Genomic DNA, 26768 nt, shown 5'->3' on the forward strand with positions numbered 1-26768 from the left:
CGGAATTATATCGTATCGACCGAAATTAAGAAATATATCGTGATATAAATTTTGGCCATATCGTCCAGCCCTACGACCCACTAATACGTGTTAACCAGGAGTCACTCTCATTTATATTCGCGACATCGTCTGATAAAATCAACATGCATCTAGACCAGGGGTGTCCAAACTACGGCCTACTATATGGCCCGCCAAGCATAATTTACAAAATTGGCCTATGCAGTTTCAAAATGTCAACACAAGATGGCAGCACTAAATTTTAGACCACATGTAGCAGTAAAACGCGAGTGATAACAATTTGATACTCATATGCGCTCTCATTTCTTTAGTGCACGCCAATTCCTAAACGCGTCATGCGTTTACTCGCTGACTGATCTCGATCACGAGACCACTAAACAGCGCTGTGAGAAGCGTTTGAGTTTGGAGCAGAGGTTTCCATACAAACCACAGATGTCAAAGGCAGATGAAACAGCGCTGACATTCTCAACAACACTAACGCGGAAAATAGGAGAAACTGTGCGACAACAATGCAGCAAAAATACATTTCAATCCACAAATCACCAACAATTTGATTTACTGTAGTAACCAGTAACTGTGGTATTGTGGCAGAAATGTTGCATATTTATACAGAATCTTCTTTATTATTATTATATTATTAATGTAGACATATAGGCCAATTTAATGTAATGTAAGGGAGTTATGGAACATAGGCCAAATTACAGACATTTTTTATATAAGCAGTTTTATATACATACATACATACATACATACATATATACACATATACATACATACATATATAATATACATATAACATATAACTATTTATGAGCTTGTTTGCTCATGCTGGACAAGTCCTGCTCCACTCCCTCCTCCGAATTCCCATCAGCCAGCCCCCCTGTCTCCACTGTTCCGCATTCCCCAGTGATCGAAGAAGCCCCCTCACTGCACTGACCACAAAGACTCATCTGTGGCTCACACAAATAAAACTCATTCATATATATTCATTAAAACACACACACACACACACACACACACTTTCATCGTTCTGCAGGTCTGTCTTAGACACAGTGAACGTCAGTGCTTTTTTTTTTTCCTCTGCTGTTGTTATGAGCTGAATAAAAAGGCCCAGTGTTATTGAGCTTCCTTGTGCTGTGAGGCGTGGGCGGAGCCCCGAGCCTGCTGACCAATCCCATTCAAACCTCTTTTTTGTAGAGCCTCACATTTACCTGGTGTCACTGTTGCTCCCTCACTGTCAGTTGCAGTTGTTTTGATTCTGAAAGCACATTTAAAAATGTCTCCAGCATTAACAAAGGAAAGAATCTGGGTTCAACGTCTACATAAACAAAGAGGGAATGTCTACTTTGGGTCTGTGCGCAACCTTACACAACACACATTGTTTTATTAAGACAAAAAACATACATTATAAGGGAGGAATTTTGCCAGTAAGGATTAAAGTTGGCACATGGAGCCAGCATTCTTGGAAGGCATGTTTTACTTTCTGTTGTGCCATTAATGTCATTTATGTACAGGAAATGTCTTTTAATGTGACTGTTTCCAGGTCTGTGCAGGTTCAAAGACCGTTTCTGGCCACTGGACATTCTCAGTGATTCAGCTTTGAAAAGACAGGCTGTTTTTTCAAGGCCTGAGTCAGTTCAAACATCCAACGCCGCAATTAGTGTCTATTTTTACTTGCACATTAATGGAGAACAAGCCCAAGATTGAATTACAAGTGTGTAAAGTCAGAACAGATCAGTTTTATGATTCACATGAGTCATGAAGTAATGTTTATCACAAGTTCTTGTAAATATACACAGAGAATGGGTCAATGACAAATAAGAGTCTGCATTATAAAGAAAATAAAAAATCCTTTAAAATCTAGTTTGAAGTGTGCCACATTCGTAAAAAAAATAAATTTAATGACTCTAAAAAAACAACCATGTTGCTTAACTGTCAAGTTAAAAATAATAACTATAACAAATAATTATTAATACATTAATTCATAATAATTACTACAAATATTTTTCTGTACACCTTGAATACATGTCAGACAATTATTTGTAAGTTTTAATTATTAAAAAGGACAATTTATGGTAAAAAATAATTACATTCATGGGGAGTCACATTTTGCAATCTGAACTAATCTTGCCATGTCATAAAAAGGTCAAATTATGAGAAATTAAGACATTGACCATGACACAGTCATCATGTGTCCTCTCCATGATGTCAGTTTTGTTTTCTGTTTATTTCACAACATTAAAAAAGGAAAAGTTTCACCGTTTAAAGTATACTTAAACAATTTTAAATCAGAAATTAAAAACATGTTTATCAATCAAAAGGTCTACACACACACACACACACACACACACACACACACACACACACAAAAAAAAGAGTGCCACATCATTGACCCAGAAGTCACTGTTGCAACTGTAAGTGTAACATTTTGATGTATCATGACTAAAACTCGCAGCCTACCGATAAATTTGTAGACTTGGATAAAAAGTATTTGTCCAGACAAAGAGGACATTATCACCCGGCTGAGGTGTATTTATATCTGTTGCATAGTGTCGTTGAGCAGATAAAGTGGACTCTCTACTCTCTCTCTCTCCACAAGCAGCTGTGAACAGACCCTCATTGGAGAGTATTTGGCAAGGGTCCTGGTCCTGGCACAGACTCTGCTCAGTAAGAGAACCAGAGTGACATGCACAACCTCTCCTGCCTCTCTTCAGGACTGAAAGCAGGGGCTCTCCCAAAATGCAGCATGCTCAGGCCCTGGGTTGTGCGAGAGGTCTCTGCAGTTTAATGGCATCTATTTCTGCTGTTCCCCCCGCAGAGCCCCAGCGCTTCAGTAGATTCCTCAGAAGGTCACAGTAGGGCTTGAATGGCTTGCAGCGTGTGCTGGTCAAATTCCATGCAAATGTGCATGTGCGCATGTTCTCTCTTTGTTTCAAGAGCTTAGACAGCATATGGCGAACTAAATTATAAAAACCAATGGTCTAAGATGAGCCCACTCCATCACAGCTGGCAGAGTCATTGTTATGACTACAAATTTAGGTCAGTGTTGTAGTTTTGCATGCACTCCAATGGAAATGCATTGAACAGATCTGACTCCTGTAGAACCAGGGTTAACTAAAACTAAAACCATACGAAAAGCATTTGCATTACTTGAAACAAAATAAAAACTTAAACTTATTTTATTCCTGATGTACTAAAACTGACAATTGATTAAAAATGTGTATTAAAAAAAACACAAAAAATAAAAACTAATTCAAAATACAAAAAAAACCCTTACTAAAATATCACTATGTAGTACAAATTCACATGAACTCAAGTGTAAATTAAAGCCTGGCATTGACTTTGACTGACAGCTTGAGTGATTATTTGGGAGAGCGAGCAGAGGCCTGCGCTGTCCCATGGGTGTGGATGGGACAGGAAGTTTAGGCTGTTGTAGCAGCTTCCTCATCACTTCCTATTGGCCTAGTAAACAAAAACTCATAGGGAGCCAGACGTCTGACAGTCTCAGAGTGTTCCGAGCCTGTTTATACTGGAAATGTCAAGACCGCAAATCATCTTAAAATATACATCGACACGGACCAATTAGCTGTACGCTTAATATCAGACACATTACTATCCCATAATGCAATGGGAGCTAATCAGATTCAAAAAAGTAAATAAAGACAGAAAAAATTTAAGCTAAGTGGTCCATTTCTATCTAAGCATTATAGGTATCAAGAAAGCTGCTCCTTACAGGCCACTGTGCATTTTTAACAACATGCAGGTAAATTATTTGTGTTGCTGTTGTATGTATGTCATAGGTCAAAGAACACGCGGGTAAAAGGATAATGCCAAGATGGCAGATGTAGTATGTCCAAGAATGTATTTACACATCAACAGTTCTTCTTTGCATACAATACATACGCTACATACTAGGTATGCAATTTCAGACGCAGCATGTATCCTACTTTATTTTCAACAGAAATACATTTCATAAAAATGTACATGTACAGTGATGATTACTATAACAATTTTAGTATTACTACAACCACATACACTACAATTTGAGATAAGACTTAAAAAACAAATACTTTTATTCAGCAAGGATGCAATTGTTTAAAAGTGACAGCATGCACAGTTATAATCTCACAAAAGACTTCTATTAATTAAATAACTCCTAAAAAATTATCACAATTTTTCTATAAAAATGTAAGCAGCACAACTGCTTTCAGGAATGAATTTAATTATAAAATAAAGTAGAAAACTGTTTATATTTCAGATTTTACAATTTTTGATCAAATAAATGAGATCGAGACTTATCAAAAATGTATAAAATATCTTACCAACATCAAACTTTTGAACAGGTGTGTACAAATATAATTTGAAGCATAAATTATTTAAATGAGTACACCAGAAACAAGAAATCTGTGTTTGATGTTGCAGTTGAAGGTATGTAAAATGATTAAAAGTTGTAAATTACTAAAACTAAAACAATGTAGTTCAGACAAACAGGCAAAATGAAGTGTCTGGACTCTGGAGTAAATCAGCAACATGTCAAAAATAGAGACAAGTTGTCGTGCCAACTGATGGCACATCACCACATTGCCACTGTGTAGACTGTATAACAAATCCTTCACAAGATCAAAGACTCCAATAGGAGAGAGCGGTGTCAACACTGATGAGACAATACTGCACAATCTGGACAATACACACAAATTACACTTCTGGCCAGATCCATCAGGAATACAGTGCGCCTTAAACTACCTCCTAAAATGGTTCGAGTGATCGGATGGTGATCTGTCTTAAACGCATTTCATTTACACCTGGTCTTTTCATGATCAGATCAGCTATGCTATCAGTCCAAACAAATGAAGTGGCCAAGTGTAAACAGGCCCAAATATTCACAATTTGGCAACAGATCCCAAAACGAAAGTTAAAGATATCCACATAATCCAGCCACGGGGTAAGTCCATAAATACATTTTCCCTGATTTCAAAGTCGGAGAAAATTATAACTCTGGCAGACGCTGTGGACTGTGGAGCAGAGAACAAACCCATATCCATAAATACATGCTGAGGCTGGGATTGCTGCAGGCCTTCAGCATTTAGATGGCAGCACAAATTACAAGTTGGCGAGGCAGAGGAGCGGCTCACAGATGAAGAGAGCAGGTCAGTGGGTTTCCGGGTGAACTGGGAATAAGGTTAGAGGCGAAACAAACAGACTGGTGCCCAATATGCACGTGCATAAGCATTCATTCCCTCATGGCACTAGGCCTGTCACGATAACAACTTTTTGTTGTGTGATATATTGCCCCAGAAATAACTGCGATAAGCGATATTATTGTCATTTTAAAGACCATTTTATGCCACTGAATATATAATCATAATGTAACGGCATAATAATGCAAGAAGGCCTACTACACACTTCCAAATGACAACAAACTTTTATTTTTTTTAAGAATATTTAGATCATGGAAATTAAGTATCAAAAGATTAGATACCTTAAAAAACCTGAATAAAAAGTAAATAAACATTTTCTAACAAAAAGTGCAAAGTAACAAGTTGAAAAAAAGAAAAATGCACAAAGAACTTGTATGGAGATTTTTCCATCTACAGATTTTTCCCTGACCTTCTTTTCTCTGTAAATTAAGGGTGCACACTATTGCTGAAAAACACAATCACTACTTAGCAGTCAGATGTCCGTATGCACAAAGACACAGATCCCTAAACAAGACCATATCTGCAGATGAAACTTTTTTTGTAGAAGCGTTTTTTAAATTTGAACTAGCACCTCATGACTACTACACCACGTTATGCACGAGATGCTGCAAAAGACACTGGCGCAAATGGAATGTACAAAACATGGTGACATTAATTTTTAAGTAAATATAATGGCTGATATATTGCGTCACCAAAAATGATTGAGGTCATGTACATATATTGCGCGATAAGTCGATATATTGATTATTGCGACAGGCCTACATGGCACATCATTACAGACTGTGTGGGCCTGCCAATTCCTAAAATCAAACAGCTGTAAGACCTCCCTCTTTTATGCCAACTTCGGTTTATAACAAAACAAAAAAAAAGTACATTTCAATTATCAGTATGGCTAAATACTTGTATACCAACAGTCAATCAATCGACTGACTAGTTTTCTAATTTATTTTTTAGATTTTTATAATTTTTATTGGTCTGTAACGTTTTTAACATTTAATAAATTCATACATAGATGTTTATCACGATGTGTCCCAAACTGTCCCTGTTCCGACCAACCTTTATCAACTAAAAAATAAATAAGATTCAAGCATTCAATTTAATATAATAATAAAAAAAAAAAGATGAACATGAAGATGAAGACTTCTTATTTAAGTAAATTTTAAGACATTGTATAATTATAGTTAATAACTATTTTAGTATTTTTCATTTTTTGCTTTTATTTTTTACTCTTGGTTTGTAAGTCAATGTATTGAAATATTTTTTTTTTTTGCACATTTCTGGCTTTATTTGATATGACAATGTGACTGGAAATAATTTGAGAGAAGAAAGAGGAATAGGATGCAGCATTTCATTTAAAACAATAATTAATATTATATATTATTATTATTATTTTTGAATTAATGAAAAGACATTCAGATAGACAGGTTTTGACATTATTAATTAATAAATTAATGAATTAGTTCATTCAAGCAACAACGTCCTATGTAAATTCTGCCCAAAGAAATGCATCTGATCTGTATGTAATGGACATGCACATATACCAGGATAATACAGAGTTTCTTAAAGGGGTCATATGATGTTGCTAAAAATAACATTAATTTGTGTATTTGGTGTAATGAAATGTGTTTATGCGGTTTAAGGTTCAAAAAACACATTATTTTCCACATACTGTACATTGTTTCTCCTCTATGCCCCACCTTTCTGAAATCGATCTCTTTCTGAATTCGCATCTATTTTTACAAAGCTAATCGGTCTGAAAAGCGAGGTGTGCTGTGATTGGCCAGCTATCCAGTGCGTTATGATTGGCCGAATCCGCTTTCACAGTGAAAGCCGATCCGGCGATCCAAAGCGCAAGGTTGTTGTATTTCCTCAGCAACCAGCACGGATCAGCTCCAGGCATGACGAAGCAATATCGTCCTCTTTTGGAAGGCCAAACAAAGTAGTTTCGCTTTCACAATGAATCACACAGCGCCTTCACGACATGGCGGCAACAATACTACAGCGAGAATAAAAGTTACGCCTTCTTTCTTTGCGTGAACATTTGGGCGGCGTTATGCAAATCTTCCCACATCGTGATGTAGATATGTGGGGGCGTGTTAGAACGAGCCATTTTAGGTAGGTGTGGCTGACTCTTAACTTTTAGAAAGAATATCTCTTTAGATTTGAGACTTTAGTCTTTGCAACTTTACAGATCTTCTTTATGCACCAAGAGCTTGTAACACTCCAAAGAAAGGAAAAATTGAAATCGCATCATATGACCCCTTTAAGACTGGTCAGTTGTTCACAAAACCCACCGGCTTGTTGATTATGAAAAAAAGTGTCTGCATTTGAACAATAAACGAACCTGGGGTTTTAAACTTGTACATTTGGAAAACTAAATCAAAACAGTCTCATCACAACTGTCACCAGACAATACATACTTTTGTGTGTGTTTAGACTAACATGAACAGTAGTTCAGCACATCTGTCTTTATTTCTTTGGTCTGGCAGTTTAGTCCTGAGGGTCAATTTGGGATATTTTCCCATAGCTCTCACACTTGTGTACCTGGGTGTGTATACGAGAACACAGTCCCATCTTGGAAACAGATGTGGCTGGCAACATGACATCAGACCCACTAAACAAACCCCTTTCATGAGCAACACCAGACTGCGTTAGCGTCAGTTTGTGCATCATGGAACAGATCACGAAACCATGTTGCCTTATGAATCATTACACACAATCTTCCTAATAAAACATCCACATCATCTGACAACAGATCAATCAATACCACAATTCAAACAAAACTTACCAGTGCTAAATTAAGTGTAATGGAAAACATGTCCCAATACACTCCTGAGGAACACTAGAAAGAGTAATAAATCTTTGAACCAGAACTGACCCTATTGTTCTTCCATTATCTAGATGTAATATGAAGAGGCATTTACCTCCAGCAGGGTCTATCTGCTTCAGTACAGCATGTTTGGTGGTACCACCGCATTCCAGAGTCCTGTAGCCTAATAAAGCTGGATAATGACCATTTTCCACTCTCGTGTTTGATGTTTGTAACAGGGGAATTCAAAGTGCACTGTTATCTTATCTAATCATGGGAAGTTCTCATCCGCTACCAAAACACTTAGACTGTCTTATAACTGTCTTATAGATAATCTTCCATATCAATCCAGAGAGACGTTAAAGGAATAGTTCATCCCAAAATAAACATTTGCTGAATAATTTTCCTAGATTTGGAGTAATCTAGCTTTACATCACTTGACCACCAATGGATCCTCTGCAGTGAATGGGCGCCGTCAGAATGAGAGCCCAAACAGCTGATAAAACTTCTTAATGATGGATTTACTCATTACAAACATGCAACTTTTCACTTTACAAGATGTTAACTGATGGACTGGAGTTTTTAATCAACTGTTTGGACTCTCATTCTATGGCAGCCATTCACTGCAAGTCAAGTGTTAAATTTCTCCAAATCTGTACAGATGAAGAAACCAACTCATCTACATCTTGGATGGCCTGAGGACTATTCCTTTAAGACAAATTCAGGTGTTGCCGCTGTAAAGCCAGTTAATTTTTCCATATCCCTCATTAAGCAGCTGGCAACAATAAAAGCGTTTTAAAAGCCACACTGCTAATCTCAAAAGTGCACAAGCACACACAATCTTAAATCTCGACGTGTCCATGTCGTTTTGTATTCAAATGCTAGCATGATATTGTAGGAAACTTAAGCAATGCATCCTCACCGAAAACCTTAGCTTTTTTCATTTTCACCCACAGTGATAAAAACAGAACATCAGTGCAGAAAATGCACATGTCAGATGTGTAAACACTGCCAGGCTAGCACATAGAAATTGATTTCAGGCCAAGGGTGTAAAACAGACTTAAAGATGCAGGATTTAAGTGCTAAAGCCATGTGGCAGTTGTCACCCACCACAACCCAACACGCAACGCAAGACTGCCAGAGGTCCCCGGAGAGATGGCCGTTTACATTCTCCAGCACAGCCGCAAATGGACAAAACCAAACACCGTGTTCTGGCTACAGTGTGCGCCTATTTTGAAATAAACTTTGGGTAGCTTTGCAAACACAATAGCAAATGTACAATATTTGTGCAGCGGAATCAAACGAACAAAACATCCAGGCAATTCAATTAACCAAACAACCATGGAAGTAGGTTCAGGGTGTAGCAATATGTGATATGCATCATTTCAACAGTTCAACAAGCCAGACTGTAGTTAAGTAGATTCAAAAGGTTTAATTGGGTTTAATAATAAAAAAGTAAACTACAATGGAAATCTAGTTAAAAATAAATCAAGCCATGTTTTTATACACTTTTTGTATTTTTTGCTAAATGAATACAAGTTATACTAATTCATAACAGTTATATTTAATTATTATGCAAATTTGTATGCAGTGCACCAATATAAAAATATATAAGCAATATAAAACAAGACAAATGCCACATGGAGACTTAACATTTTTTGACTGATGACAAAAAAATGAAGCTGAATCAAAGTGTTGAAATGATTCACTGAACAGTCACTGAATGGACAACCACTAAAAAGACAGTTGGAAATTCTTGAAAATGAATCAAACTTCCCACCTCTAATACTTTTGAAGAATCATAAAACTAGTCTATTGACATGACCTTTAGGAAATACACGACCGTTCAAACGTTTTTGGAAATATGTGAGACACTGTAGACTGGAGTAATGGCTGCTGATAATTCAGTTTTGTCACCACAGGAATAAGTTACATTTTAAAGCTATAAACATTTCACACATCATTTCAATGTTTTTAATGTATTTTAGTGTAACACATTAAAAAAAAATCGTACCGACCCCAAAATGATAGTTTACCATGGCCAAATAAAAAAGCTCATTAAAAGACACTTTATATTACATTAGTGACATATTCATCACAACTACATAAAAATTCAGGGTCTCTCACGCAGACCTATATGGAGATGAACAAAGACAAAAAACTGAGTTGATGTGAAAGGACTCACTCACCTCAAGGTCATAGAACTCCTGAGCATCATCCAGGCCCTGGACGCGGATCTGCAGGCCCCTGTTGTGGCCTTTCCCTCCTGCTCCCATAGCTGAACCGAGGCTCTGCCCGGGCTCCAGGGTGCTGATGCCGGTGTTGTACTGAGCTCCGAGCCGTGTCCCTGCAGAGGTCTGCAAGGAGCGGTAGGTGCCCTCGATCTCACCCATAGCTGCTCCCAATGCAGCCTATCCCCTCTCGCACACACATATACACACCCCTGCCTGGAGACAACAGAACAATAAAAGAAATGACACAATGATACGAAATCTCAAGCCAGTTCTACAGGAATTTAGATCATGGTACAATCCGAAAGAACTAATCCAAGATTCAAAGATGGTGCTATTAGGAAAACAGATGAAACCGGATCTGCAGAGATAGCAATTAGAGTCTAGAATCAGGATTTTTTTTTTAAAGAAAGAAAGACAAGAATGTAATTTATGACTGGTCTGGCACCATTTTCACTGTATTAATGTTATGATAGTCAATTAAGGATATTAATTGTTATTTTATTCTTGCAACTAAACACTAATAACCATAACAGCCTAAATCATACATCTATAAACATCTGAAAATGAACATACTCCTACAGCAGACATATAAAGCACATAGTTTTTACATTTTACTTTTTGTTTTTCATTCAATTATTTTTAAAGGAAACCTAAGATTTTGCACATTTTGTTTTTTATTTGTCAAGTCAATCCTTGTTTTGGCCTATGTTAAATTTCACTGGAAAACTCAATATTAAAGAACCGATATGCAGATAAGTGTAAAAGTTCAAATATCATTGAAATATCAGCCAAAACAATTATCTAAGTAAGTGTTCAACAGATTATTCCGACATTATTTAAAGTCTCCATGTATCGACAGATCTTTTGTTATGTTGATAGATGTTTTGTTTTCTAGCTCTAAAATAATTTAAAATTAACCATGCATGGATGAATCATTTGCAATAAGATCAATGTGATGCATTTAGAAAAAAAATTTGAATTTTTACATTTAATGCCAACTTTAAAGGACAGGCATGAGTCAATCAGAGCTGATGCATTTATTGTCAACCTTGATTGACTAATTGTGGAGGTTTCAAGTCAAACATTCACAGCTGCTCTACACTTTTAAAAAAATCTGATGACATTTACATGGAAATAGAGTAATCCAATTCCCTTTCCTTCAAATGACACTTCACAAAGTTCCTGTCATTATTGGCCAGCACAATAGCAGTGACATGACCACAAGACACAAGCTCACATTAGCCATTACAAAATACTAATGCACTGCCAAATCTAGTAGTGACTTTGCATGAGGTCTGATTAACACTGGGAACACTAGAGGCATCAATGCAACACGACCAACTCGAACAAGCTCCACTCTAACTCTCTTGATCGCTAAAGCAACAGGGACAACTGAGAATAACATTCATTAAAGCCAACATCATTCAGCATGCTCTTCTGGCTCTTTAATGCAACAGGTTGGTTTAAGTAATTTAACTGGAATGCCTTCAAAGCACAGGCTCACTTACAAGCTGTGATCCAAACTGACCTATTTCCCCTCATAGGAATGAAGTTTACATTTGAGAAGGAATACTTTATCCCGGAGTTTGAGCAATTCCTACAACTGAACCAGCCAATGATCAGCGGCCATTAATCTTTTTTGTTTTAGTAATGAAAATAACTTTCTCATTGCAGGCTGCACTTGATAATGCAAAAATGCTGAAAACAATTAAATGAAAAGCCGACATAAACTCTGGAGTTGTGTAACGTTAATATAATGAGATAAAGCTGCATGGAACCAAGATAAAAAAATCTCTGCAATAGCTTAACCCCTCACGACAAACTTATTTTACTCGTCGTATTTCACTAACACCGACAAAAATATCCTCAGCTGCGACGAAAAATAAAAGCACACATTTTGCTGTTTGTCATTACAGAGATTAAACAAAGACTGAGAAAGTTTAGTCAAACCACACAAACATGCGAAGAGACCATACAACTCTATCGTATGCATCACTGAGACACGTTTAAATAAACTACTGCCAATATAACTGATTTGAAATTGCTTTTAATCTCTATTTTGAGATAAATCGACATCATACCTTTTATTTTTCGCCTGGTATTTCTTCAACTCTAAATGAGTTACACGTCCGACCGTCGTTGTAGGCGAACTGCGGCCAAAGCGCCGCTCTGATTGGACGACTTCAGACAGATCCTGCCTTCTATTGGTTCAGACTCGCACTGAAATGGTCAGCAGCTATCGGCTGAAATGTATACCTGTGGATTAATTTGATTGGTTTCGAAATGCCATGCAGTTTGATAATATATATATCCTCCTGAGACCCAGCTATGGAGTTTTTGCCTCTGTAGTGGACATTATATTTTAGTGAATTTCTCTGAGACCTCACATGTCACAGTTTTAAGTCTGGATGTCCTGTACAGAGCACATTCAGGGCTTTCCAGAGATACCAAATGATTGGATGTTTCACCATGGCCACTCCCTCTCCTTGGTTTTTAAAAATGGCTGACATTAATTTAGTGATAAAATTGTACATCCTTATGGAAATATGATACTATTTTGTAATTATAATTTAAATCTGATTAATTTTCAAATTGTTTGTCATAAATCAACATCTCAGGAAAATGTTATGGGGTTTCAAATCAAAATATGACTTCCTGTTATGAAACAGGACATCATTTCATACATGTCCACTGTAGAGGACACCAGGACTAAAAGCATGTTTATTATACATTTTGGGAGACAAAAGAATTGAATAGGAAAACAAATGATATATCAATATTCTTATGAAATATTAGATATTATTATGAAAATCTGGCCAATTACTACTCCCATTATTACACTTCTTTTTTCAACATGCTGTCCCAACAGCACTTTAATATGCAAATTAGACACAGTGTATAGATAACATTGTGCTTAATGGGAAAACCAGTTTATGGAATGTTTAAACATATTGCATAAAGCAAAATGGTATATCAAATCATTTTGTTATAATATTTTATAACATAGTTGAGAACCATCCTTAAACAAAGTTAGGCCATAATCAAACACACCCGAACCAGCTCATCATTGTCATCAAGACTACTAGAAGGCTAGGCAGGTGAGTTTTATCAGTGTTGGATCAAATCTCTGCAGGAAAGTGGCCTGGAAGGGCCAAGTTTGCCCATCACTGCTCTAACCAATGTAATGACATGAAAAAATACTAAATTCACAAAGCTTTTTATTTCTGGTTCTCAGGAGGATATAATATAATATAATATAATAATAAATGTACATTAAATAGTATTTAACAAATAAAAAACAAAAGTCAAACTATTGTTTTGTGTTGAAGTGCTGCCTAAAATACTGTCTAGTTACAGAGCTGTTGCTAGTTATAGGAACAAAAAAAAAAAAAAAAAACTCTAGTTGTATCTATATCATATTTCCAGGAAATGTAAAATTACAGGAAAACCAAATAATGAAATATTGTTTGTTCACATGCAAAATAAGGGAAGTTTCAAGCTTCACATGTAAGGTGACATTCAAAACAGTGAACATATAAGCAAATAAGTGTGGAAAGTTGAGGTGTCAAATGACCAAAAACTGACAAAAATGGAATAGAGGGATATGGATTATATTACAAAATGTATTTAAACAGAATGAAAAATAACAGAAGGGAATAAGCATGACATGCACAGTACATTAGGCTACCTAAAAAATAAAATAAATAAAAAAAAAAGTCCACATTTGCAAGCTGGAGCAAGAATAAATACTGACCACATTATTTGTTGCAAACCATAGAAAGTAGTTTCAGTGTTTCTTAAATCCCATGCAGAGATGTTTGAAGTTGTTCTGTAAAACCAGACACATAAAATATATATAAACCAAGACCAAAAGACCAACTGACCAACTGGCAGTAGTTCAGTTAAATTATACATAGATTGTACATATAATTATTTACTCATTTATTTTAAGTCAGTAAGTGAAAAAATGCAAATTGCAATGTAGACAATCTCTTATTTAAAGCATTTTGTGGTTGGAAGTTCAAGGACCCCACTGCGTTGTTTCAGCAGGCGTGTGGCTGTCTGTAGGACATGATACCGCTGACGAAGATGACGTCTCTGCACATGTTCATTGGTGATCTCTACAACACATGCAGCGGAGAACCAGCCCCGCTGTCCGTCCTGTACCCTGCGGCCTTCCAGAAACCCTACAAAAGACCAGAAATGAGAGAATTAGCATGCCAATTCAAAAAACGTTCATTGATTTTAGACTTATTGAATTCGGAATGGCAGGGTTGTGTTGCAACAGTACCCTCTGAAGTCTTCTGCATGACGTTGATCATATCTCCCAGCTGTAGACTAAGCTCCCCTTGTTGTTGTCCACTGTACACCTCTATACATCGCACCTGAGGACAGTCTTAGACACAGTGCCTATTTGATTCAAATTTGTACATTGTTTATTTTTGTATTTATTCACAAATGTATTATAATTCTAAAGAGCATCTACACTGCAGTTAAGTGTTTGCTCTGGTTAAGAACAGATGTTTCCCATTTTTGGAAACACAATCTTGAAGCCATTGACACTTTTGCCCCCTAGTGGACAATGTGTAGCTGCACAAGCTATTGTTTATTGTACCGTATAATATTACATATTATTTATAGAACTGCCAAAGTTAAAAAATTTTGTACATACTGTCATTGAATAACACTTATAAGCAAAACACAAGATCAGACATATATTCATATAAATATGTGTTCTGTTATGTGATATTTAGATGTAACCTAACTGACCCCAAATCAGTGTTAGGCATGTATGTAATATATAATAATACAAAGAAAAGTATTATTATTATAATATTATATAATAATGAAGGATGAAGGATAAAAATGAAATATTTTCCATTGTTCAATTAAAGAAATTAGTCAAAAAAACAAAGATGGTGTCATTATGATATATGTATTATAATATTTTTTTTGGCTTCTGTTGAACTGACACAAACAAACACACATAAAAACAAGTATTGCATTTAGTGATTCATTCTCACCCCACTCTTCATACACGGTATCCTGTCCATCTCGCTGTCCACCCAGGAGCTGCATCCACGAGTCCTTCTCAGCTCTAAGAAAACAAGAAGAAGACACGTGTTTATTGAGGGAAACTACATAGAGTTGTGTATGTTTTGTAATGATTTGCTTTGATCTTGCCATAAAGACCATGTTGTGTCTGACAGTTTGATGGTTCTTTGCATTGGATACTAACTCTGAATTTGTTTGCAGTAGGAGTTGAGAGGTGGCGCTCCGGTGATTATGCAAAAGGACGAGCCTAAATATCCGGTCCAGCTCACATCCCTCCAGCTCCTCCTCCAGATCTTTGCCCTTGGTCACTTCTATCAGAGAGCGGTGCACGTAGTCATGAACTACAAAACGATCCAACCTGCATTCATAAAAGACATTAACACCTTAGGATGGGTAGGTATACAGACAAAAATGTGACCCTGGACCAAGAAAGCCAGTCTTAAGGGTAAATTTAAGTACATTTAAGTTTATATATCATCTGAAAGCTGAATAAATAAGCTTTCTACCGATGTATGGTTTGTTAGGATAGGACAATATTTGTCCGAGATTATTTGAATATTTGATTATTTGAACTATTTGAATATCTGGAATCTGCGTGTCCAAAATATTGGGGGGAAAAATGCCTTTAAAGTTGCTCAAATTAAGTCCTTAGCAATGCATATGATATTACTAATCAAAAATTACGTTTTAATATATTTACGGTATAGGAAATTTACAAAATATCTTCATGGAACATGATCTTTAATTCCACCAGTCACAATAGTGACCATAAAAAAGGTTTTCATTTATAAAACTCTAAAATCCTTACTGACTGATGTTTTAGTGCACTTCCTGCAAATATGGAAAAAAATAAAGGGTCTCAATCAAATATGTGCAGTTTCACATGATTAGTGCAAATTGTCACATGACCAGAGCAGTTTATTTCCTGTTTGCACCTTGAGAAGATGATAACTGCATCAAAGCTCCAAAACGAAAGGCTAGTAAAGTGTTAACTTAAAGATATGACAAAGATTTTTGGTACACGCTATCTTTAAGGTTTCTATTAATAGATGAATTCACATATATTCATTTTTGTTGAATGTGGTCATAGAATGAGTAAACATCTTGATGGTCACAAAAGTGACCGGTGGGATAACAGTGAACACTCTTAAAAATAAAGGTGCTTAAAAGCTTCTTCACAGCGATGCCATAGATTCAGTCAAAGGTTCTTTAAAGAACCATCTCTTTCTTACCTTTTTGTAATCTGAAGACCCTTCTTTTGCCACAAAGAAACAGACTTTTGTGAAACAGAAAGGTTCTTCAGATGTTAAAGGTTCTTTATGGAACCATTTAGACAAAAAAGGTTCTTCTATGGCATCATGAAGCACCTTTATTTTTAAGAGTGTACAATATAAATCCAATTGCAGTTGTTAGTGAAAATTACACTATAATGTTGCAATGACAAAATATTGCACTAAATTAAAAGGTCAAATGTTACAAATAAGTTACAATATTGATGTTGTAATACTGGTAGCACTAATATAAACATCTGATGATATATTTTACAAAAAGTAACAATTTTGAAAAACGTTGAAGGTTGTATTTTTTTGTCTTTTATCTCAGTGTTCCTATCAATGTTGTATAAGGGTTTTTTATGCATAATAATAATAACCCTAGAATGTGATCAAACAGTTTAAAATAGCTGGGCTGAGATATATAACAATTTTTATGACTGCAGAAATATGTTAATTCAGTACACACATTATCCCACCGGTCACCATAAAACACAATTTTTCACAAAAAAGGTTTCAATAAAAATGTCAAAAAAATAATTATTGATTATTTCAAAGGGTTACTAATGACACATCATTTGGATATTTTCATGACTGGGAAAAGTTTGGGATTAAACGGGTTAATATCCTAATGATTTAAAAGAAAAATGGATAATTTTGACCCATACACTGCTACTTATGACTGGTTTTGTGGTCCAGGGTCACAAATGACCATCTGCTGCAGCTATAGTGTTTAAAAGTTTGGGTCAGTAAGATTTTTTAAAAGAAATTAATACTTTTATTCAGCAATTAAATGAATCAAAAGTGACAGTAAAACATTAATAACGTTACAGTGATTTTAGTTTCAAATAAATGCTGTTCTTCTGAACTTTCTATTCATCACAGAATCCTTAAGAAATGATCAGAGTTTCCAAAAAAGCAGGACAAATGTTTTCAACATTGATGATAATAAGAAATGTTTCTTGAGCACCAAAGCAGCATATTAGAATGATTTCTAAAGGATCATGTGACGCTGAAAACATGACTGCTGAAAATTCATCACAGTAATACATTATATTTTAAATATTAAAACAAGACAGTTATTTTATTTGTAATTTTATTTCACAATATTACAGTTTTTACTGTATTTTTCATCAATTTAGAGATTTAAGAGACTTCTTTCAAAAACATAAAAAATTTGGTAAAAAATAAATGGTATAGTGTATGTCAATCTTAGATTGACAATCATTGACAATCTATTTATCCATAAAGGCTATCTATAAAATAAAACTTAGCAATACTTGTACACAGTATATCAATACCATATCAGTTATTGGCCAGTTTTAGAGGTTTCTTTATTTATTGGTATCTGTGAATATATTTATCATGCACACTCATATCCTCTATTTTAACATTTAGATTACCTTTTCTTTCATCTAATGCTCATTAAAATCACTCTTTAAAAAACATTCATCTTTAGCAAATCTCAAAATAAATATTTTCGTACTGTGCAATGATGTTGTTTGACGTTTAAATCAATTTGTGGCATTTAAAACTATTTTTATTCAAATAAATGATTTTATTCATTTATTTGGATAAAACAGCTCAGAATTTAAATATTGTCCATTTGTTTGTTATTGGCCATAATATAATTATCGATATTCAGACACATTTTAATATCAGTGCAAACCAGATAGATAAAGAGTTGCATCTGTCACATTAAATAACGGAGACATCCATTAGATAGAAGATATCTAAGGAACAATCCATCTTCCTAGAAACTAAAACCTAATGAAAATAAGTAAACATTTAAATCAGCTCATTTGATAAACTAATTGATTTGGCTCTCCTACCCTTTCCTGGTGGCCACCAGCAGCAGATCATTAAAGAGGAACAGAAGTACAGGACACTGTTTTCTCTGGCCAAACATGTTTTCCTTCAACAAGATTTGCACCAGATCTCCCTGCTTCACAAGCCAGCGGGAGGAGGACACAAGAGCCAGGGCCTGAGAGAGACAGAAAGATCCAAAAACAGACAGACATCGATGAAAAGAGTAAATTTCACATTACAAAATGTATATGTAAACAGGTTCCCAGCGACCACCTGCAGCTACAGTACCTTGCATGCAAACTCAATCTTGTTAGCAATCTGCACTATTTCTTCCATCTGTTTCATTCTCCCCACCTGCCAGTTGCAAGCTTCTAGAAGCTGTAGGTGAAGACAGCACAAAGCATACAACATAATGCAGCAAACTGATTTTTATACAATAGCAGTCATTGAGAAAATGTTTAGCAGCCAGCTTGGCATTCATACCCTGGAGATCTCCGTCAGAGCTCTCAATGCTGAGGCCTCACAGTCTGACCCTGGAACGGCCTTCTTCTGGATATTCTGCATTGCATCGAAATGTTTGACATATTCAGTGATGTAACATTTAAAAACAATTAAACATTCTCATGCTAATTATGCTAGTGCTTCTCATCACTCACCTCCATTAGGATTTTAAGCCGTGTGATTCTCTGAAATGGCAGTGAAAGGAAAGATTTGAGGGGAAGGCGGTTGCATCGAGGGTCTTCCTGTAGTTTATGCAAGATCTCCACAATCTGAGGACTCTCTTTTCTGATCACAGTACAACATAGATTATAAATATATTAGATTTTCAACAACAGACACTTTATTCATAAACATCTGTAGAATACAGTCCAACCAATTTGCATTCCTAATATACATGATAAATAAACATCAAGAACTATTATTTTACCCAAGGTTGTGTAATGTCTGCTCCTGATAGGGCATATTACGGATGTAATTTATATAAGCATCAAAGGGTCCAAGAGCATATTGGTGTACAACATCACAGATTATGTCGCAGAACACACTTGAGGCCATCTCCAACAGCATCGCATCCATGAAGCTAAGAAAAGAGTTTACATAAGATATAGGTAAGTATTTGGACACTTAAAGGCACAATATGTAATTTTCGCCGCTAGAGGGCGCGTATTCAAAATAAACAAAGAGACAAAGGCGTATAGAATGAAGCAGGGTGAGGCTGAAAGCCGTCAAAGCGAAACGAGGCCGCTGAAGCTCCGCAGCGGAGCTTTTATTATGCCACAGTCGACTGCTTCCGCTCCTTCCGGTGGTGCGTATGTGGGGTAAAGCAGCGCTGTTTTATCATACTAGATACATTTGAAAGTTATGTTATAATGCTACTCTGTGCGGTCGTCATCGGTCTATTAAAACGCACAACATATTAAAGCGTCTTTGGTGTTTCCATGTTTTCTACAAAACAAAACCAGAAATCGAGGGTGTATGACGTCATTGGCAGGCGACACAATGACACTATGGACAACGGTCCGTGTCACTAATTAAAATTGCTTATTTCTCTGGATTTAAACATTCTTCGAAACATTTGGGATAATGTAAGTACACAAGTCAGCAAAATATATAACACTGCTCTAGTGGTTTTTGGATATTTTAATAAAAAAATCGTACATATTGTGCCTTTAAGTCACAATTAAAAGCATTATACAACATATAGCTTAAAACGTGGCATATGCAAATGAATGATACTAAAACAATTTCCACAACTAACTTTTCGGAGTCACTTTTACAATTATTTTTTATTTAATGGTGATTTTTCATGGATGTATGAAGTCACTTAACTTTAAGTTCACATAAGTTCATCAAACTGATATATGAAAATGTTTCAACAGAAAAGTTAACCAGAAAGTGTTCAGTAAAAATAGTAATAATGTGAAATATTATTACAATTTAAAATAACTGTTTATAATGTTATTCCTGTGATGGCCAAACTGAATATTCAGCAGCCATTAATGCAGTTTTCCATGTCACATGATCCTTCAGAAGTAATTCCAATATGTTGATTTGAGGTTCAAGAAACATTTCCTATTATTATCAATGTCAAAAACCATTGTGCTACTTAATATGTTTGTGGAAATGATGCTGCATTTTTAGGATGGCTTTTTGAAGCATTTATTTGAAATATAACTTTGTTGTAAGAAAGTCTTTGCTCTCAATGTTGATCAATTCATCACATTATAAAATTATTACAAAATGAACCCAAACTTTGTTTGAATGGTAGTGCACATAAGAAGTAATATCATTATATACAGGCCCAACATTATAATCTTCTGAACATGACAATGAACACAGGAAGCAATCAGATCTAAATGTTTTCTCCTCAGACATTTATTCTGCAGTCTTGCTAAACAGACTTTATATTGAATACACAATGTCTGGTTCGTACCTTTGACTGATCTCTTTGATCTTTGCAATGCTAGAAAACAATGACTTTCTGTCTCTTGGTGCCAAAGCGTCTTTCAGCACTGAAGATTCTTGAAAATGCTCCACAGCCACCGTCAAGCTCTGAAGATAGGACTGCTCAGTTGTAACAACCTCATACAGATGCTGGTAAAGGGTTGAAGGGATGTGAATGACAGGCAAAGGCAAAGAATTTTGGGAGAAAGTGTGGAGAACATCAGAGAACATAAATATAAAGTAGACGTCATGAAAAACAGGTATTACCAATTTTTATACACTTTAGGGTACCTCTTGAAGCTTTAGCTGTTCCTTACTGAGCCGATGTAGTATTCCACTGTCTCTTACAATGTTTCGGGCTTGCCACAAGTTCTCCATTAACTTTGTCTTAGTATCAGCACACATGCAGTTGCAGCCTCTCTTAGAAGGGCTTTTGATCAGTTTGTCCACCAAACCAGGAAGAGGCAGCATTGTTGGAGTCCTTTGAGAAGTTTCAAGTACGTTCTTAGAGAGATTCTCCCCATCTGTTTCTTGGTATTTTATCACAGAAGGAACGTCCTCTGGGCTCTCTCCATTGGAAACACCTGAGATTTCTCCATCGGTCAGTCTTTTGGTGTGAAAGCACACTGGACACATTTCTAACTGAGAGTTACTAAACATTTCCGCAGCATGATCTCCTTTAGCCTTAAATACTTTGGGCTTTTTGGTGCTACAATCTCTCTCTTTAATTGCTCCTAAGAATGTTTTGTGTAGCTCAGAAACCAAACTTTCCCTGACAAGGTCGCTGAGCAATCCAACATCATTGTGCTCAATTTTGGTTTTATTGTGGACCCTGAAAGCAGGAATTGGTTTTGACAGAGATGGATGTGGAAGGGGTTTGCCTTTGGGACAAACCTCAGAAGCTGGAGAGAACAAGAGAATCATTGCAAGGTAAGATTTAACAATGAAATACTACTACACAGTGATAATGATGGTGGCATTAGAGTACCTGATTGTCTGTGGGGCAGCACTGGTGAGCTGGAGCATTCAGACTGGACTGGTGTTGTGTCTACATCCATATAAACTCCCTCATCAATATCATTCTTTGGTGCTTTGCCAAGAAAAATGGATAACACAAGATCCTCCATTCAGACTGCTGACACATTGGTTCTCAAACAATAAGTTGAAAAGTGCTTGAAAGTGCTTTATACACATCTTATGTTTGGAGCCCCAAATACCCTAGTGATTTATATGTAACAATAATTAAAAAATTAAGCTGTTCTGCCAACTCTTACATTTATGCATTTAGTAGACACGTTTCTCCAAAACGTTTTAGGTGGTACAAAGGGCCTTGGGGTGTTAGACCCAAAACATGAAGGGTAAAAATGGACTATATGATAGTTGGTGTATTTTTGGCTCGAGAGATTCCTGTAAGTCACAAAGCAATGAGAAATCAATTCAAATCATTATGGCAAATGAACACTCACCCATCATGGAGATCATTTGCTCTGGCTCTTTGGGAAGAGGTCTGGCAGGTACAGGTATGCTCGGAGGGACTCGTTTTGATTTATGTGAGGTAGTTTTTGGATGACTGTGCCAGTTTTCCAAATGAGTGTCATTATTCTTTCCATCTGTGGAAACAGTTTGGTGAATGTTTGCCAGTGGTTCACAGATTTACTCACATCTGCTGTCATGACAGTAGGATGTTGTCCATGCAGGACTGGTTTTGCTCAGTCATCGTCTAGGAGTTTATGTTTATAAATTGGAATTACTTATTCTGTGTGGTGTACCTGAACAAGCTTGGTCTGATGTAGGTGTGACATAATTCATAATGATATTATGGACAGGCTGTGATTGCTTAACATGAATCTGCGTCTTCAGAAGATGAGGTTTTGGGATTGGTTTTATCTTTGGGGGAGCGACCAGACCATGAGTGGCAATTACTTGGCGTGGGTTTTGTGCCGCTGTGGAGTGCTGGGTGGCCTGGCGTTGGTGGTCCTTCTCTTGGACATCTCTCCTCAAAATAAAGTCTGTCGCTCTGTGCCATTTCTCACCCTTAAGCGGAGGTTTAGGGGGACAGTAAGTTTTAGACGCAGGAAAGTTTTGGCATGGATATAGTTCTCTGTATCCATCTGGCCCTGGCATGGCCTTCGGTCGCCTGTAAGGAAGAGCAGATGGGAGCACAATGCTACTTATTACTTGTCAGTGTAAATTTTGTCAGATGATTATAAAAATTTGTGGCTACACTTTGTTATAGGGACCAATCCTTACTATCAATTGCTTATTAGCATGCCTATTATTAACATATTGGCTGTTTATTACCCAATACCTAAACTTAACAACTACCTTACTAACCATTAATAAGCAGCAAATTAGGAGTTCACTGAGGCAAATGTCATGGTTAATGGTTTGTTAATGGCGAGAATTGGACCTTAAAAAAAAGTGTGACCAAATTTGTCTATTTAAGTAATGGAAATTAAAGATCTTTTGATTTTAGAAGTAATTGTGCAATTACATATAAAGATGTGATATAAATTTACACTATAATGCATTTTAATTTAATTGCAAATAGCATGCAATTAAGTTTCTGCACATTCAGTTTGCACAAGTATGTTTTTAAGTATATTATTTCCATAAGAAGTTTTTTTTTTATAAGTATGCCAAAGTATACTTCTGCTTCTCAAGAGAAGGTAACTGTATTCCACTACCCGATCATGTCATTTCAAACATGTCTGACTTTCTTCTGTTTTGGTTCCCATTGACTTTCAATGTATGGATAAAATAAAATAAAAAAAACCCACAATTGAAGTCGATAGGAACTAAAACGGTTTTGTTACCCAACATTCTTCAAAATATCTTCTTTTTGTTTTCTGCAGAGGAAAGAAATTCATACAGGTTTGGAACAACATGATGTTTTGGGTGGACTATCCCATGTGTAAAGGTCCAGACAGAGAGAGAGAGAGTGATCTGATCTGACTGCACATAAGAGCTCAGACAAACTTGCCTTTTTGTTTGTGCTCTCTGAAAAGTGATGATTCAGCATATTGGCCCAGATGGACTTTGAATGATCTCATTTAAGAAAAAAGAAAAGTAATTTGTTGACACTTGATGTGTCTGTACACTGAGAGTTAAAATATGTGCTAATACATAACTACAGATTCTCATATACTGAAACATTTTGTGCACTGATAATATGTTTTCTTTAAGTACTTAATGGCTGACAAGTGGGAACATTTTACCTACAACCTACCACACACACACACACACACACACACACACACACACAGACATAATTCATAATGATATTATGGACAGGCTGTGATTGCTTAACATGAATCTGCGTCTTCAGAAGATGAGGTTTTGGGATTGGTTTTATCTTTGGGGGAGCGACCAGACCATGAGTGGCAATTACTTGGCGTGGGTTTTGTGCCGCTGTGGAGTGCTGGGTGGCCTGGCGTTGGTGGTCCTTCTCTTGGACATCTCTCCTCAAAATAAAGTCTGTCGCTCTGTGCCATTTCTCACCCTTAAGCGGAGGTTTAGGGGGACAGTAAGTTTTAGACGCAGGAAAGTTTTGGCATGGATATAGTTCTCTGTATCCATCTGGCCCTGGCATGGCCTTCGGTCGCCTGTAAGGAAGAGCAGATGGGAGCACAATGCTACTTATTACTTGTCAGTGTAAATTTTGTCAGATGATTATAAAAATTTGTGGCTACACTTTGTTATAGGGACCAATCCTTACTATCAATTGCTTATTAGCATGCCTATTATTAACATATTGGCTGTTTATTACCCAATACCTAAACTTAACAACTACCTTACTAACCATTAATAAGCAGCAAATTAGGAGTTCACTGAGGCAAATGTCATGGTTAATGGTTTGTTAATGGCGAGAATTGGACCTTAAAAAAAAGTGTGACCAAATTTGTCTATTTAAGTAATGGAAATTAAAGATCTTTTGATTTTAGAAGTAATTGTGCAATTACATATAAAGATGTGATATAAATTTACACTATAATGCATTTTAATTTAATTGCAAATAGCATGCAATTAAGTTTCTGCACATTCAGTTTGCACAAGTATGTTTTTAAGTATATTATTTCCATAAGAAGTTTTTTTTTTATAAGTATGCCAAAGTATACTTCTGCTTCTCAAGAGAAGGTAACTGTATTCCACTACCCGATCATGTCATTTCAAACATGTCTGACTTTCTTCTGTTTTGGTTCCCATTGACTTTCAATGTATGGATAAAATAAAATAAAAAAAACCCACAATTGAAGTCGATAGGAACTAAAACGGTTTTGTTACCCAACATTCTTCAAAATATCTTCTTTTTGTTTTCTGCAGAGGAAAGAAATTCATACAGGTTTGGAACAACATGATGTTTTGGGTGGACTATCCCATGTGTAAAGGTCCAGACAGAGAGAGAGAGAGTGATCTGATCTGACTGCACATAAGAGCTCAGACAAACTTGCCTTTTTGTTTGTGCTCTCTGAAAAGTGATGATTCAGCATATTGGCCCAGATGGACTTTGAATGATCTCATTTAAGAAAAAAGAAAAGTAATTTGTTGACACTTGATGTGTCTGTACACTGAGAGTTAAAATATGTGCTAATACATAACTACAGATTCTCATATACTGAAACATTTTGTGCACTGATAATATGTTTTCTTTAAGTACTTAATGGCTGACAAGTGGGAACATTTTACCTACAACCTACCACACACACACACACACACACACACACACACACACAAGCCCTAATTTCCTTTTTGTGGGCACAGCTGGTAGTGAAAAGAGCTGTTGTTGGGATTTCCCACTTTTCCCATCTCAGGAGATCCGGTCACACATGTCTCTGCTTGCTGTCAACTCAGCTATACTGTATCATCTAAGACATTCCTACTAAATTGAGTCGAGCAGATAATGTTTCCTTGGCTTTCTGCTAACTAAGTCACCTTTATAATGGAATGTGGAAATTTCCCACTTTTCATAAATGTCACAATGATTGAAAAAGTAGGGAAAACCAACATGCCCAGTAATGAAGTAATTGTTTTTATATGGGTACACTGTAAAAAAAAATCTGTAAAATGTACGGTAAAAAACCGGCAGCTCTGGTTGCCGGAATTTTACTGTAAAAAATACGGTAGCAACACACACAACCCTAATATACAAAACTGATAAGAAAAAACAGTTATTTCAACATAAAAACAACAAATTTGAAATGTAACGCAGGGAATTCTGGGAATGTCAATTTACGGTTATTCACTGTAAATTATGTTTTTTTTTCACTTCCAAAAACGGTATACTACCGTAAAATTAATGTCCAATACATGTAATGTCCAATACAGTTTTTCACCGTATATAGTAGGGGAATTTACCGTTAACCATTTAACAGGTTTTTACTGTAGCATTTTTACAGTCTTTTACCGTTAAATTCACGGTCATTTTTTACAGTGAAGGGCAAGAGGAGCTTGTAGGTAAAGTTCAGCCACTGCCCCAATTAAGAACTGAACATTTTTTATGTTTTTTTTTTTTTATTAAAGTAAACATGCACTGTAATAAAAAAATGATTGTATTAATTAGTTTTAAAAAGATTTTTTCAAATTAACTTTTCAATGAATTTTAAAAACATGTTAAATGGTTAATAGCAAACTTTCCTCACTATATACAGTGAAAAACTGTAATAAATCTAACAGGACATTTCATATAGGCATTTGTACAGTAAAATACTTTACAGCTTTTGTAAAGAAGTGAAGAACAAGTCATCATATAATTTACATTTTATAACTTTTATTTTCTATTTCTGTGCATGACTACACCTTGTGTGCATGTGTGCACCTTCTATATAGAATTTACCTCAGTTTGTAGAAAAGTTACTTTTGATAAACTTTATTCCACATGCGGCTTTCTCATTACCACCTGTGTTTTTGGTGCTTGTCAGTGTGTTAAAAA

The 26768-nt window shown here is 35.9% G+C and overlaps 3 protein-coding genes across 8 annotated transcripts in view; all 3 read right to left on the bottom strand.

Moving 5' to 3' along the window:
* Positions 1-12426, bottom strand: part of LOC107694112 (FERM, RhoGEF and pleckstrin domain-containing protein 2-like) — a 64035-nt gene extending 51609 nt beyond the window's left edge. For all 5 annotated transcript variants that reach the window (XM_016493710.1, XM_016493707.1, XM_016493708.1 and 2 more), the window contains exons 1-2: positions 12341-12426; positions 10215-10472 (exon numbers count right to left, since the gene is read on the bottom strand). In XM_016493710.1, the coding sequence (XP_016349196.1) occupies positions 10215-10418 (204 nt within the window). In that variant the 5' untranslated portion in view covers positions 10419-10472; positions 12341-12426. The remainder of the gene's footprint in view (positions 1-10214; positions 10473-12340) is intronic.
* Positions 12427-13805: 1379 nt separating this feature from the next.
* Positions 13806-21375, bottom strand: LOC107694106 (ephexin-1-like). 2 transcript variants are annotated; one of them, XM_016493697.1, is made up of 11 exons: positions 21131-21375; positions 20829-20989; positions 19323-19475; positions 19051-19180; positions 18878-18952; positions 18683-18772; positions 18418-18569; positions 15499-15672; positions 15284-15357; positions 14551-14655; positions 13806-14446 (listed from the first exon to the last, which is right to left on the bottom strand). In XM_016493697.1, the coding sequence occupies exons 1-11, from the start codon at positions 21308-21310 to the stop codon at positions 14253-14255; spliced, it is 1488 nt and encodes a 495-aa protein (XP_016349183.1). In that variant the 5' UTR covers positions 21311-21375; the 3' UTR covers positions 13806-14252. The 2 variants fall into 2 exon arrangements, with proteins under 2 accessions (XP_016349183.1, XP_016349184.1); XM_016493698.1 differs by lacking the exon at positions 13806-14446 and having other exon boundaries at positions 14561-14669.
* LOC107694103 (uncharacterized) lies at positions 21345-22970 on the bottom strand. Its single transcript, XM_016493696.1, has 5 exons — positions 22609-22970; positions 22306-22449; positions 21828-21929; positions 21483-21741; positions 21345-21363 (listed from the first exon to the last, which is right to left on the bottom strand). Exons 1-5 carry the CDS (start codon positions 22961-22963, stop codon positions 21345-21347), a joined length of 879 nt encoding a protein of 292 aa, XP_016349182.1. The 5' UTR covers positions 22964-22970.
* Positions 22971-26768: the final 3798 nt, after the last annotated feature.

This window comes from Sinocyclocheilus anshuiensis, unplaced genomic scaffold (assembly GCF_001515605.1).
Source record: "Sinocyclocheilus anshuiensis isolate Anshui unplaced genomic scaffold, SAMN03320099.WGS_v1.1 scaffold1530, whole genome shotgun sequence".
Lineage (NCBI taxonomy): Eukaryota > Metazoa > Chordata > Actinopteri > Cypriniformes > Cyprinidae > Sinocyclocheilus > Sinocyclocheilus anshuiensis.

Bases quoted from the DNA above. Each gene is read 5' to 3' on its own strand.
- LOC107694106 (XM_016493697.1), bottom strand. From the start codon at position 21,310: ATGCTGCCTCTTCCTGGTTTGGTGGACAAACTGATCAAAAGCCCTTCT. The intron at 19,476-20,828 runs GTACGAACCAGA...CTCTTTTCTTAG, and splicing joins ATCAAAGAGATCAGTCAAAG to CTTCATGGATGCGATGCTGT. The intron at 14,656-15,283 runs GTGAGAATGAAT...ACTGTGTCTAAG, and splicing joins TACCGTGTATGAAGAGTGGG to ACTGTCCTCAGGTGCGATGT.
- LOC107694103 (XM_016493696.1), bottom strand. From the start codon at position 22,963: ATGCCAGGGCCAGATGGATACAGAGAACTATATCCATGCCAAAACTTT. The intron at 21,930-22,305 runs GTGAGTGTTCAT...TTCTTGGCAAAG, and splicing joins GCAAATGATCTCCATGATGG to CACCAAAGAATGATATTGAT. The intron at 21,742-21,827 runs GTACTCTAATGC...TGTTCTCTCCAG, and splicing joins GCTGCCCCACAGACAATCAG to CTTCTGAGGTTTGTCCCAAA.